Genomic DNA, 15,650 nt, shown 5'->3' with positions numbered 1-15,650 from the left:
CTTAATCACTTGAGTCCCAACTTGTAAAAAACCATGCACACAACTTCAGTTACCCAAAGCACTGAAGTCAGTAGATATTACCTGCTTAAAATGGGATAAGAGTAAGTGCTTTCCTGAGCTAAGTCCTCAAAAAGCCATTATTGTAATGTACTTAAGATAAAACCAGCACATCGTCAGAATTTAAAAGAGAAAATAAATGTTTGTAATTCTTTTTTTCTTTCTTGTTTTGTAGGGGCAGAAAATTTTTCCTATGGTGATTTATAGCTACCAATAACCTTGCACAGTGGTTGCCTTATCAACTTATTATTCTGACATCCTCTGCTCTTGTTAGTAAACATAGAGCTAAGTACTCCTAATCTCAAGAGAGAGACTTCGTACAGTATGTTCTGTACAAAACTGAAAGACTTGAAGATCACAGGAGAATGTCCTTTCTCCTTACTGACTCAAGGTCACATTACTGAGGAACATGACAAGGACTGCCCAGAAAACAGCTCTAGAGCAGCTTTGCCCATCTGCAAAGAAGTCCATGAAAAAGATGGTCAAGGAAACCTTCCACAAAGAAAAACGAGCAGAAGTAGAGTGTACCTGCACACACTAACTGAAAGCATCTGCAAACTAATCTTTCCTGAGGTAAATAGATACTAAATAAAACTTTATTAGCATTTAACTATAAATGTTAAAAAAGCATTCTATGCCTTCCTTTATATATAAGCCCTTAGAAAGTTGCTTTGACTTAAAAGTTTGTGTTCTTTTGTAGTTCTCCCTAGTTTAAATCCACTTCCATTCCTTCTGGGTATAATTTTTGCCACAATCTGTGATGTACACATCATTCCTTCCATTGTATTTCCCTTATTTTTGCCTTGTATTTGCAACCTTTCACTGATCTTTTTAATTCTTCTTTTTAAATCCATCTATTTTTGTGCCATTTTTTAACATAGAGATATAGTAATAGAAAGATATAGTAATAGAAATTCTGCCTTGTTACCTAATTATGTAAATTACGTGGTCATCTCATCAGTTCACCCAACTGAATCCAAACTGCTAAGTGCATTAGTCATTATCACAAAAAAATTAAAATAGATGTTTCCATCTGCTGTGATACTAACCTCCTGTCCTACTATTTTTAAAACCATTACTGTTCGTATTTACCACAAAGATATTCTTATGTCTCTGCTCAACTTAACTGAAAACAGGCCCAGGCTTGCTTGAGTGGAGATGAATACCATGGTTTATCTCTGTAAAGAGAACATGAAAAATGCAGCTCTCTGACATCCAGCTCTTGGCCTTGTCTCAAATTCAGTGGGAGATTGGAAGGAACTGACTGACATATCAGGACTGCAAATAGCAAATGGACAATTCTGTACACTCATTTAATTACAATTCCATTACTTGGACATTCAGTGTATCATACTTAAAGTGCTGGAGTTTTGTTAAATCTATTTGCAGATCTGGTTATGCAGATCTTTTCACCTCTGCTGCATTTATACAGATGGAATGCATCCCTTTAAATCCCTTTAAACCTTTAAACTGATCTCTAAATTTATAAAGGAAAATACTTGTAACCCAAAAATGAACTGGCAAAGCACCCTTTCCAGGATGTCATGATTGCTGCATTGCTTTTCTAGTATATAGTTGTCTGTGGGATTTTTAATAACTGGTATTTTTTTCCTCTTTAAAGAGTGGTATAAATGTATGCAGTTGCCTATTACATAATTATGATAGGCTTGTTCATCATCTGGGGCAAAGCAAAGATATTATGACCATGTACCCTAGGAACCACTGAAATTCAAGATTATCATTGTTACTATTTACAATTATTCAAGTTATATGCATCAGAACTTTGTCCAAGTCTGTTCTCATGCTGATTTGGGGTCAAGCCCTAAGCATCTTCCTAATCCCATTTTTCCATAAAAGGCCTTTGCTTGTTAAGAAACATATTTTTCATTGCTTAGAAAATTTACCTTACTTAAATGTCATTGAGTAACATCATCTTCCTTGCAACTGGAAGCTCCAAAATGGGGCTGCATCATGACCCCTATTGAACCATGAACTTCTCATGGAGCCAGCGAGCTATGCTTGGAAGTCCAGGACAAAGTGCATCCAGACAACTTTTTTATTAAATTTGGGATATAATGTAGTGCATTTTGTTGTTTAATTTGCTTCTTTCTTTACAGAAATATGCTTGATTCTAAGTAATGGATTGGATGGCGTTCCACTTACTGTATCAGTTTCTACACAGATGTAATTTATGTTACTGTCCATATAGATGGTGTATGGTATATACATAGATATGTATATATGTATCTAATTCACTTTCAATTTTTCCTTGGAAAACATTTCCAGAATATGCCTTTATTTCACGTGATATTTTCTTTGGTTGTGCAAACTTTCCTCCTGTAAATACAAAAAATAAAAATGCAGTAAAAGCTGCTAGTTTCTTCAGGAAAGAGAACCAGAGAAAAGCCAGGCCACAGGAAGCCTCACAGCTGAATTCTGTCATGCCAGTATAGTACTATTCTATGACCCTGTCTGTGTGGGAAGTTTGGGTTTTGAGTATCAGAGGCTACATACATATGACAGCTTTACTGGCCCTAACAATTTGAAATACGCATATTTGGAAAGTGTTCCATCTGTTCCAATTAGGAACTGCAGAAGGGATATGGAATCATGGGATTGAAGTATTTTAAGGCAAATATTCGTTATGCTCTAAAGTTTCTTTTATTAGAGGACCCTTTCATAAAGGCTGTCTACAAGGACTAGATTTTCATCTGGAGGATGTTGTGGCATACACAGCGAAAATTATTGTTTTCTTTAAAATAATTTTGTATTCATGGTACTTTGTGGTTTATTGGGGAGTGGAATTTGTAATAATAGAGAACTGTGTTAGTTATACTTATTTCTTAGCAGCACTGTCTTTATTGTCATCTGAAAACTTGGAGCTAAAGAACACCACTGTTTTTAAAATACGCTACCACTGGTGTGCATCATGACCTGAGAGGCTTAATTACTGAGGGGCTTAACTTTTAAATTTTAATTACAGTGGTACTTGAGCTGAAGAGATGAACATAAAGTAAACCCAATACCCACAGAAGTGGCATGCTGTTTCTGACAATACTGTCTTGAAAAAAAGTTGCTAGTCCCAAGGATGGCAAAGTAAATTTGTCTATAGAAATGTTACCTCAGCATCAAATATTCAGCAATTCATATATGACACAATTATTTTTTTCCCCAGTTTGAAAGGCTAAATCTTGCACTGCAGAGAACACTTGCAAAACACAGGATAAAAGAAACCAGGTATGTAAGTGTAATGGGTTTGTAACTAACTTCACTGCAATATTGGTTTTTGGACAGAAATGGGGTGATGACTGGGAATCAGGAGTTCTGGAATTTATATTCAATTATCTTGTCAAATTGGTGTGTAACATTTCATGTAATGTAAGCTAGTAATGATTTAGTTTACTTTAAAATATTCACAAATATTTACGTCACTCACAAAGTTGACTTAATGGGCAAATTGTACAGAGAAGCAAAGCAGGCAAGGACTTTGGAGGAGCTTGGAGACTGCTAAGCATAGATGGAACAATAGATTGGTTGTATATGGATCTAGCCCAGTGTTTCTAAGATCCTGGGGAAAGAGTCTGAAATACAATTAGTATTATACAAAAGAATTTGGGTTCTGATACAGTGAACACTCAGATGCTACAGATACTGACTTGGATGTTTTCCTGAGCTCACTTGGCTTCTGGTTTCTGTTTCTGAGGAACTCAGCTCAATTTTCAGCACTTTTTAGTAGTAATCCAATATTAATCATTTGAGCCTTGTAGGGAGTTAGAATTTCTTCGCATCTCATGATACACTGAGGATTCAGTTTATTGAATGCATCTGAAAAAATAAGCCCATCAGTTTAAATCTGCTTTCTGAAGTGAAGAAAAATAATCAAGTTGGAAACCACACTCTTGCTCACCATGATAAGAATAGATAATTGCAGTGTATCTTTTAAATTATACTTGATATTTTTAAAGCACTTTACATACATTGACTGAACCAAAGATAGCGGGTCAGATGTGCTTTGCAATTGCTGACTGGCTTATTGCTATGAATGTTTTCCCATTCTTTAATTATGTGTTGCTTCCCTGCAGTATCAGTTGAAAAGAAAAAATTACTGTGATATTCTGAAGGAGGCAATAATGCCAGTGTAAAACAAATCTAAATGTCTGTGTTGCTTTTGCCTATAAATATACCTATGATATTCAAGTGAAGAAATTCAGAAGGCATGTATCAGGAGTTTATTGCTTGTATGAAGATTAATCTAAGCTATATGTCTTTCTCATAACTTGGAGTCAAACATTCAGTTTGACATTTATTGTCCTCAGAGAGCTGCAGTTTTGTGTCAAATATCTCCATTACTACCAATGAACAAGTAATTTTGTACTTATTAATAGTTATTTGTTCTTCCTCTCAAAGCAGAAATATGTTCTGACCTCTTTTGAATTAAATGCACTGTAATTCCAAAAATTGCTTGAATATAAATTCCAATTATATTTTACAATACGTTAGGAAATGTAGTTTTGGCTTCAAGAAAAAAAGCACAAACCAAACAAGAAACAAGGACTGTTACAATGACAGGCAATAGCATTTGACTGAAATCCATAATTTGAGCTCAGACCACAAAACTTTTAATTTACCAGAAATGCATAGGATAATTTAAGATCCTACCAAGACCCCCTTATGAATTAATTAACAACGTCTTATTTGATCAGCAGAACTGGGTCTATACACTTTAAAGACAAGGTAATTTCTGTATTTACTGTCTTTACCACATTTATCTTGATAATTTAGGGATTTTATTATATTTTTATGATCTTTGCAGAAAAACTGGTGATAGAGAAGATTTTGAAAAAATAATCAGTGATCATGCTACTGCAGCAGGTAATTTAAGCTTGTTTAATAATATATATAAATAAATAGAGTATCTATTTTATATATATATATATATATATATATAATATTTTATATAAAATAGTCTTTTACTAATCTGTTACTTCATATTCTGAGGACTGTTGTGTGTCAGAAGAGAAATCTCTAATTTGTAATATGTAACTCTGGCTACATGTGTAGTAGTAGATTGCCATTTCCTGGAACTGAAATATGGTCTTCTGTACACTTAAACTGTTAAACTGGTCCAGGCACACAGCTGGTCTGTGAGAGACAATGCTTTTTCAAAGGGTTCCCAGTAACACTTGGAGAAATTGAACATTTCCTACAGTCAGTTTGCATGCAGCTATCTGGGTAAAACAAATTTACTAGCAATGATGTGAGCCATTCAGTGCCAATTGGCCTCAGAGCTCCAGAATATTCCCAGGGTCATTGAATGTACTGGATTACACATTGTACTTGGATCTGCAGATCCTATTTTATTTGTACGTTAGTTTTTAAACTTCTTATTTTACCCCTTTAGATCAAACTAAGGGAGTTGAGTTAAATCTTGTGCCAAAACTTGCATCCATTTTGTCTACATCTGTACAAAGAACACTAAATCTTGGATCTTTCTAAACCACAACCCATTTCCAGGCCTTGTTTCCAGGACTCCTAAATGAGAGTGCCTTCAGGTGTCAATGCTGTATCAGGCAAGGATATTGTTTGTTTTGGAAAAAAATGTGGAGGTTAGCCTGTGATTCAGGATGATGAGTGCAGTTCTGACTAAAATGTGGTTCTGTGCAGGTGTTCCCGTGGAGTCTCTACGGGAATCTCTTGGTGAAGAGCTATTCAAAATATGCTATGAAGAGGATGAACACATATTAGGGGTTATTGGAGGCACCCTTAAGGACTTCTTGAATAGTTTCACTACTCTGCTGAAGCAGAGTGGCCACAGCCAAGAAGCAGGAAAAAAGGACAGACTTGAAGATGCCTCCATATTATGCCTGGAGAAAGATCAGGACTTCTTAAATGTTTATTATTTCTTTCCTAAGAAAATCACAAGTCTTATTCTACCTGGTATCATTAAAGCAGCAGCTCATATTTTGTATGAAACTGAGGTGGAAGTGATGCTCATGCCTCCTTGTTTCCACAATGACTGCACTGAGTTTGCTAATCAGCCTTATTTGCTGTATTCTATACAAGTCAAAAGTGCAAAACCTTCCTTATCTCCATGTAAACCACAGTCTTCACTTGTGATTCCTGCCTCTGTGTTCTGTAAGACTTTCCCATTTCATTTTATGTTTGACAAGGATATGTCAGTTCTTCAAATTGGAAATGGGATAAGAAGACTTTTGACCAGGAGAGAATTTCAAGCTAAGCCCAATTTTGAAGAATATTTTGAAATTCTTACCCCCAAAGTAAGCTGCACTTTTAGTGCAATAATGACCATGCTAAATATGCAGTTTACTGTTCGAGTTAGAAGATGGGATAATACTGATATGAAACCATCCATGGTAAGAGACTTTTTATCACCATTATTTCTACAAAGAATTTGTTTTCATCAGATGGAGCTAAAATAGCCACAAAACATGGTGCATTTTGCATTTCCTACATCTGATACAGCTGTATAGTAATGATTTAATTAGGGTAGTCAAATGTAATTCAGATTCTGAAGCCAATGTTCAGTCAAAACTCTGCTTTAGGATTTATACAGAAGTAAAATCTGACTTCAAATTTGATTATTTCAATAATTTGAAATACTGACACAAAGTCAGTGATATGCCATGCTGCTGAGAGTAAGGGCATCTTCAGCACAAAGACAGCAGCAGGAACAGCTTTAACAAAGTGCCCCTGAGTTATTTGGGAACAGCTCTAGGTTTGGAGAAAATAAACAGATGTTTTCTCTGCTCATTCAGCCTTTGGTGTTTTGGTATCTTTGATACTCCGATGTTTTCATCAGATACAATCACCAAAGGTTCCACTTTGTTTCAGCTGATGGGATTACAACTATCTTTGTTGAAGCTGGGTCTGTGACAAATGACCTGGGACAGTAAAAAAACATCTCATATTCAATGATTGTTTTTATTTGTTCCTGGTCCCAGCTGAATTCCAGCTTATCTACATCTGAGGTACTTCAGGATAAATTGCCAGCTCAGACTCAACACTCCAAAAACTTCAATGAAAAATAGTTAAAAAGTTGTACCCAGTTACTAATGTAGCTACTATTAAAAGCTGTAGTTACTTCATCTCAGATCCATTTCTGCACTAGAATGGTTACAAGGGGTAGTAGAGTTGGCTTTGATTTTGCATGTACTTGCATATGCAAATGTATGTTAGTAAGGAACAGATTTTATTTAAAAAGTGGTCTTTCAGAGCCATGTTAAGCTAAGCTCTGCAGCACCTTTCACATTACACAACTGACTACAGAAGGGACATAAAAACACTTCACACAAAATATTTTTCTTTTTTAGACTATTAAAATTGGATATTCCTGCCATTTCTGCTTTTAATTTTAAATTTCAGTGAGTACTGAACATCCTGTGATAAAACTGAAGCAGATTTTCTCACTTTACCTTATGGAGAAAATGGTGCATGAACGAGTTATTAGTAGAAATTCAGAGGCCACTGTAGTAACACATTTTATCAATTGCTGATAATACACAAAATTATTCTTTTTGGTTTTCTTTTCTCCCTAAGATAAACTGATACTCACACATAATTAGATTTTTATCCTTTGGTTGGGGTCCTCTTGTACCAGAGGACTAAATAAAAATGAACTTACTTGATGGCTCTGTGATTCAGCAGCCCATGTTTTTGCTAAGCAACTAAATGAAAATGTAAGGACTTTGGACCAGTCTTGATTTTCTTACATTTTAGCAAAGTGTATTTTCTCTAAAATTTCTTGCTTCTAGACTATTGCCTTGCATGTTTTGAGTGAATTCTTGTTTCGTTAACTGTTTCAGGTAATGGATCTTAAAGGCCAAATGATTTATATTTTTGAATCCAGTGCCATTCTATTCTTGGGATCTCCCTGTGTGGACAGACTAGAAGACTTTACAGGACGTGGATTGTACCTCTCTGATATTCCCATTCACAATGCTTTAAGAGATGTTGTTCTGATAGGAGAGCAGGCCAGAGCCCAGGATGGACTGAAGAAGAGGTTAGGAAAGCTAAAAGCAACCCTTGAGCAGGCCCATCAAGCACTTGAAGAAGAGAAGAAGAAGACTGTAGATCTTCTGTTTTCAATTTTTCCTGGAGAGGTTGCTCAGCAGCTGTGGCAGGGACAAGTTGTACAAGCCAAGAAATTTAATAATGTCACAATGCTTTTTTCTGACATTGTTGGATTCACTGCCATCTGTTCCCAGTGCTCACCTATGCAGGTTATCACCATGCTTAATGAGCTTTATACTCGCTTTGATTACCAATGTGGAGAGCTAGATGTCTACAAGGTACACAATTCATTGCTTTTCTTTGGGATTCTGGGGCAGAAAAGGAAATTAAGACTAAGTGGGAGAGAAGATAATAGAGGTCCAAAAATTATTTTGCTATAAACCTTTTTCAAATGAAAGACAACATAAATCACAAAACAAACAAACAAAAACAGTGAACACAAACAGCTGTTCATTCAGCCAAGAAAGAAACCCATCAAAACTTAACAGTTAATTTTAAAAATAAATTTCAATGACAGTGCTGTGACTCTGGAGTAAACAGGTGTTTAATGTAGCTGGGGGTGCCTGACTGTAAATGAAAAAGGAAAACTATTTTAGAATTATGCCCAGCAATAGATAAAAGTTGTGCAATATTTCCTCTTGCGTGATACTGCATGATTTGTTCAGTACTTAAATAATTTTGCAGGAAAATTAAGACTTAATCAAGAATTGTATTTAGCTACAATTCTTACTGAAGTTAGGCAGTTCTTTTATATTTATCAAACAGTCCAAGAGTAAGGAACAAATATGCTTGTTTTAGGTTGAGACTATTGGAGATGCCTACTGTGTTGCTGGAGGCTTGCACAAAGAAAGTGAGACACATGCTGTTCAAATAGCACTGATGGCCCTGAAGATGATGGAACTGTCAGACGAGGTGGTGTCTCCCCATGGAGAGCCTATCAAGGTCATATATTTTATTGTATTTTATTTGGTTAAACTGAGCTTTTTTTGTTTGTTTAGTTGCTTTCTGGGATTTTGTCTCAAGGAAATTTCACATCATTGCATTAACTTAGAGAATTTGGGGAATCAAGTGACTGTGGCTGGAGAAGCTGACCTTTTTAGATCTGTGGATGAGAGTTTTGTGAAGCAGTAAAGGTGAAATAGAGATCTGAAAATCAACCCAAAAGACAAATGCAGTGAAGTGAATAGGTGCAATCTGACATGCTGCAGTTCTTGTCTCAGTAGCAATAAAACTGTCAGTGGCATGGAATAGTCTCTTTTCTAAGGAAATGACTAATCCTCTTTCCAAATTAGACTTCCAGGTCTTTTGACGCAGATGCTATGAATATGAATGCCCAAAGACGTTCTGATTGTAGTAATCCACACAGCTTTAGAGAATTCCATTGCTGTTCTTGTTTCACAGTCAGATACTGAACCACCATAAGATAATGGTGTTAATGCTGTCAAAGCAACTGTTAAATTCAGTGGTATTTATATTTGTGGCTTCCTTTCAGTGAGAACTTACACATGTACTGAAATTTTCATATAGGATTATCTCTTACTGAGAAAGAAAAAGAAAGGTCTGTGTGCATGAAAAATGATGTGGACCTTCAATGTAGTTCAAATGGCCTGGAATGCCATCCTATTATTTTTAATAGAGGTGTCTCAGTTCATTATGTCTTTCAATTGCTAATTTTTAACATTTATCTGTTCATTGTTCCTCCAGAAAGCTTAGTGGTTTGGTTTTTTATTTTTTTAATTTTAGATTAAGGAATGCTTGTATTCCAAGAAAAAGAAAGTGGTTATTAGGAGGATTATATGCTCCACATTTATCACACAGAACAGCAGTATTGTATTATAAATAAATATTGTTCTTTTTGTATTTTACAGTATCAAATTGAGTTACACTTAAAAAATCTGGAAACATCCTGGCAATATTATAACAGGCGTATAATTTACATGCAAATGCTACTACTACATTTTTTAATCTATTTTAAAATAAGGATAAAATGTACTATTGTGTAAGTACCTAACAGAAGCTTCTTAGAAGGACACTTTTTAATGAAAGCATGCATCTATTTTAATTGAATGCTTCATGAAAAAATTGTCTATTGTGCAAAGCAATAAATTTGTCACACAATCTCTACTGTCATTTTACATATCAATTGCCAAGAAAAAAAGGTGTGACTGCAAATGGCATACTTTGAATCAGACCTGCATTTTGATGAACATATTTCAGCCATCTTTACAATGTGGGTGGATTTTGGTCTTGTTGCAGGTTTTTCCGCTTTTACACTCAAAGTTAGAAACTGCAACTTCTTCATAATGGCATGACTCTCTTGATATGTAAAGACTAGTATGCAGAGTAGACATACAAGCTTTCTGACATCATGCCATTATTTAGTCAGAATGCTGTTCTGAGGAAAACACCTCTACACATTATGAGGCACATGAGAAAAAGAACACAGCTCAAAAAAAAACCTACCAAAAAGAACCTTAAAAACCAACAGCAGCTAAGTAACAGTTGAAAATCTGAGTATGAGCTAAGTTCACAGCAGTTCACAGTCATATTTTGATATGGTAGGATTATTGACTAAAAATTCAGCACAAGATAAACTTCAGCTAGTTCCCTCTCCATGAGCAGTAATGAACAGAGTACAGCTATTTTAAGGAGGCTCTTCTAACTCTGTTTATTTTAGTAGCTCATTCTTTCTTCCTTTTTTTTTTTTAAATAAAGAATAAGTTATAAAATTGACTTTACCAGTTCTATTTTACCTAATAGTGCTGTTTTCTTTCTTTTGTTTAAAGATGCGTATTGGCCTTCATTCTGGATCCGTCTTTGCTGGAGTTGTTGGGGTTAAAATGCCGCGCTATTGTCTTTTTGGAAATAATGTGACCCTTGCCAATAAGTTTGAATCTTGCAGTATACCTAGAAAAATAAACGTCAGCCCAACAACTTACAGGTACAGTGCAGTATGTAAAATGTCCACCTGCAGTACTTACTGTAGTAATCTGTTGTCTTCCTGTTGTTTTTTTGGCTGGGTAAAATAAGCAAAATTATAAATTATTATTACTTTTTAAGGAAGCTCTGGTACCCTCACTGTAGCCTGGACTGTGGTCTGTTGTTCCCACTCAGCTTGTACCCACTGCCACATATCTGATAATGCCTTGTGGCAAGGTTCAGCATCCAGCATCAGACAGAGAATTTGGCACAGGATCCTTCCTGACATCCCCTGCAGCATGTGTTATGTGACACAGACGGTGCCAAGCTTTAGATGATCTTGAATAGGTGATTTAGAAAAAGTAGCACAGGTATGAAAGCACAGAGAAAGTAACCCTTTTGATCATGCACTCTGAAAACACAGAGAGAGCACTAGCATCACCACTGCTTATGTATGTCAACATAAGCAGAGCTGGCCAACAGTGATTGTTTTTCCATTCCACTCATACAGAAAATAATTTTGAATCATACCCCTAAAAAGTAGGCAAGGTAATTAATTGGTAAGCTATTGTTGTTGTGGAGTTTCTTTTTTTTTCTGAGTGAACGAGGCGTTAACCTTCTTTTTGTTTGGTGTGTTTTTTAAATTTTGATTCATTCACCAATTCTAAAGACACATGGATAACATTTTGGCACTTTGCACAACTCCTGTATATTGCAGTAATTGTTTGAAAGCTTTGGTATGAGTTAACGAACATTTATCCATACAGATAAGCAGCTTCTGTTTCAATCTGTGAAAAATCAATACGAGGATTGATAAGAGGGTCTGAATAGTTTAATTAGGTTCACAGTAGTCCCTTCTTTGAAATACTAATTATGGTGCATTTGATGTCTGGATGTGAGCAAGCTTTCAACATTAAATAATTTTTGAAAAAAATTACAACAAACATAGCATCTACGTGCAAAACATTAACAAAACAAAAAAAGAGGAGAAAATGTTATTTGCACTGATGCACTGTATAATAGATTTTCAAGGTTACCAAGTAAACAATATTTTTAATATTTCCAGTAAATAAATATAAAAATTAAATTGGATTCTCCCTGCCATACATGAAGAATTATTGAATATCTGCAGTTCTTAGTAACCAATTGATTTTAATCAATGTTTAATTTTTGTTTTAGGTTGTTAAAGGAATACCCAGGTTTTGTGTTCACACCGCGCTCAAGAGAGGAGCTTCCACCAAATTTTCCAAGTGATATCCCTGGAATTTGCTATTTTCTGGATGCTTATATTCCAGGATCAAACTCACAGACTTGGTGTCAAAAGAGAGAGTTGGGAGATGGCAATGCCAATTTTTTTGGTGAGGAAACAGGAATAGACTAAATTGTACATTCACAAATGTATAGAATAAATTTATAAATATTTGGATTTTTTTTTTGGTATAAATTGAAAATTTTTAAAACTGTATGAAACATGAAAGCACTTTAGATTGTTAACACCTGAAAGCCAGTATTAAAATTTCAGGAAGTATGTCACTGACTACTTTTTATTTCTCCTTTGCATAAGGAACATAATCGCTAAAATAATGTTGCAATGTCACTGTTGGAAATGCTACTATAAATTTTACTTTCCCTGTGGTAATTTGTAAGTGCTACAGTTCTCTCTATACTGAGAATTCTAGATGTATTGTATATGCAGTTTGTCAGGAAATGTAATGTGCAAGTGATGCAGCCACATGCAGTGTTGTGAGCTGGTGCTTATCAATGACTATGAAAATGTATTTTCTTAGAGATTCCATGAGAAAATGTCCATTAAAATATTGTCATTGCCATCACATACTCCTTCCAGTACATCATTTGGGCCCCATCCTGGAAGGCTGCTGACCATCTTCTCACACTGACTGGTCAAAGTATGAGGGTGCTCAGCATTTTCTGGATCAGGCTGATAATTGTAGCTAATACACATGCATAGCAGAGTTGCTGCTTACTGTATCATGAACTTTATTTTTGTGTATAAAATGAATATAGATTAAAACACTGTATAATCACATACTAACATCTCTGTAATCATCAAACTATTTTAGTTCTTAGGATTTTTAAAGTACTTAAAAATAATAATATCCACTTGTTATTATGTATTACAGCAATAAATGTTTTCTTTTTGTTGTCAATTAAATTTGAAATGTTTTAACAGAAGTGTAATAAAATATGCTTTGGAATGTTTGCTTAGAAATGCAATTCCAGTCAGACTGTATGGAATGGAAGCACACCACCTTAAAGCTCTGATCCTTATTCGAGCATGCAGTGTGGGTGTGAGGTGCCATGGAAATGCCCATTGCATGCTCACTCTGAAGTTGCATGGGGAATTTTCAGGTGAAAAGAGAAGCTTTTAAACATCTGAACACATTTACAAAGATTAATACTACTACAGTACAAGCTTTTCCGTTGTGGCTGATGGAATATGAGTGGAGAATTCTAAAGGCTTTGCCTGTGGGATGGGCAGAATAGAGTTAGTTAAGAGTTCTGAGTTTAGCATTCTGCCTCTCTGACTAGCAGATCCATCTGCCCAGAAATTCCTCGGCGCTGTACAGTTTGATCCCAACTGCAGGCTGGAGAACTGCACCACTTATGCACATACTACCACTCCCATTTCTATCAGGTATTATTATTCTGACCTCTTCAGCTCCTGGGGTTTGGCATATCAAGCCATAGATGTCTCTTGTAACCACTCACCACTAAATCAGATTTTGGTCTCTTAATATTTACAGGGAGCAATTTTATTAGACAAAGGTGCTATTTTGTTCATTTTCTGATCTTGACTGGTACATTCTGAAGCTCAATAAACCATTTTATCCTACTAGTTTTAGGTAGAAACTCAAACATGTGGCATCAGAATCTTGAGAAAAGACCTTAGAAGAGACTAGAATTAAGAATGTTTTAAAGCCATATTTCAATTGAGATTTCCTATAAGGAGCATTTGAACAAAACTTGAACCATTGAATCCTTCTTCAGGTCTACTATATCCATCCAAGATGCTTAGAAATAGTTCTGTAGCACAAAAATGGAACCAGAAAGTCTGGGTATTATAAATAAACACATGTGTCTTGTACAGACCATATATACATATATACATATATATATGTATACACACACATATATACAGGCACATGTATTTGTAACACTTTAGACCCCAGTGTTTCAAGGAAACAAGAACTATGCAAATCGTGGAGACTGATCTTATACTGGTCAGATAGTTCTGTTCTATTGAGAGAAATACCCAGAGGTTACTAGCAGCCTTTTGTGGGTGCCCCTGGATATAGAAAATGGGGGAGTGTTTAACTCCTGACAGTTCAGTAGGCTTATGTTATTAAACCAGAAATCACTGAGGTCAGTATGAATTATCCATCCCTGTTAAGAAATAAATAGACTTTTAAATAAAAAGGATTTATTTTTCAGATCTACTGAATGGGAAGCACATTTAGGAGGGAATTTCCTTTTGTCCCTGGAAGACAGCTATTGCTGATTGGATGAGGGCCATGCTCAAAGCCAAATTCCATATAAATCTGTCATTAGATAGGATGTTCATCATGGCAGCTCCTGATAACCTTCCTTAGGTGACAGCCTTCTGGGAAGAATTCTGATAAGGTGCTTTGGTGTGCACAGAAAGCAACATGCTTGAGTCTAAGGTAAGTAAATAGGATTTAGGCACATATTTAAGACAAAGATTCATGAAAGTGCTTTAAAATGTGCTTGTGTTCATACCTGTTCCACAATAAATCCCTCATAAGTCTGTTTAGCTTTAAACATAATTTAAGAATTTAGGTCTCCTTGAAACAGTTCCTCTGTTTAAATTCTTTTGCTGAATAAATATGTAATTAGTAAGGGACAAAAATTTTAATTAATTATTTCACTTAGATCTAAAATATTCCTTTCACCTTTCATTTAAATTGAAAAAAAGGAATCAGAAAGCTAATAAGCAAATTGTTGAGATAAACAGAAGGAAGGCAGTTTAGCTGACACAATACTGGGACATTTTGGAAGAAAATAATAGAGTTGTTTTTAAGTTGATCTCTTCTGTAGTATAGTGTATGATATTGTATGATATTATGAAATTGAAAATTTTCAGAGACTTTGCAATTCTATTTATATGAATATAAAAATACCATAGTATTATGTCCAGAAACAGTTTTGTTATGTGTGAAATTTTATTTTATTAGTTCATAAAGATTCTCTGTGGCTGATTCCTTTTCACACTTACACTATGTGATGGAAGATACGTTTTTATCACTGCAGTTTCCTTGCCAAAGAAGTATAAATGGCCCTTGAAATAAAAAGTGGGTCCTTTGAATCTTAACACTGACATAGCTAAAGTGAAAGCTGTACCAAAAGAATTCAATTAATTTTATTTCATTCAGGCATGACCTGATAAGATTTCAGGGGGATGTCAGAAAAAATTTGCATTGCTGGTGTCAGAGGAAGTGCAATTAGTGTGGAGCTGATGCTTTCTTTCTCTCTGAACTACTGTGCAAAACCAGAGCAAAGGGAGCCACGGAAACTGACAGAACAGTGAAGTGCACAGATAATTGAGCCCCTGGGACAGATCTACTTCTTCCTGGGAAAACTTGTGAAGGCAGAATTCAGACTTC

The 15,650-nt window shown here is 35.3% G+C and overlaps 1 protein-coding gene across 1 annotated transcript in view; it reads left to right on the top strand.

Moving 5' to 3' along the window:
- The window catches only part of GUCY1A1 (guanylate cyclase 1 soluble subunit alpha 1), a 34,899-nt gene extending 21,778 nt beyond the window's left edge, over nucleotides 1-13,121 (top strand). The window contains exons 2-9 of the mRNA XM_084204064.1: nucleotides 233-630; nucleotides 3,233-3,294; nucleotides 4,871-4,929; nucleotides 5,722-6,431; nucleotides 7,881-8,366; nucleotides 8,887-9,030; nucleotides 10,875-11,029; nucleotides 12,187-13,121. Coding sequence (XP_084060190.1) covers nucleotides 382-630; nucleotides 3,233-3,294; nucleotides 4,871-4,929; nucleotides 5,722-6,431; nucleotides 7,881-8,366; nucleotides 8,887-9,030; nucleotides 10,875-11,029; nucleotides 12,187-12,388 — 2,067 coding nt within the window. The 5' untranslated portion in view covers nucleotides 233-381 and the 3' untranslated portion in view covers nucleotides 12,389-13,121. The remainder of the gene's footprint in view (nucleotides 1-232; nucleotides 631-3,232; nucleotides 3,295-4,870; nucleotides 4,930-5,721; nucleotides 6,432-7,880; nucleotides 8,367-8,886; nucleotides 9,031-10,874; nucleotides 11,030-12,186) is intronic.
- The last annotated feature ends 2,529 nt before the right edge of the window (nucleotides 13,122-15,650 follow it).

The sequence above is a fragment of the Fringilla coelebs genome, assembly GCF_963513975.1.
Source record: "Fringilla coelebs genome assembly, chromosome: 4".
NCBI classification, from domain to species: Eukaryota; Metazoa; Chordata; class Aves; order Passeriformes; family Fringillidae; genus Fringilla; species Fringilla coelebs.
This window is presented reverse-complemented; position numbering and strand designations above follow the sequence as displayed.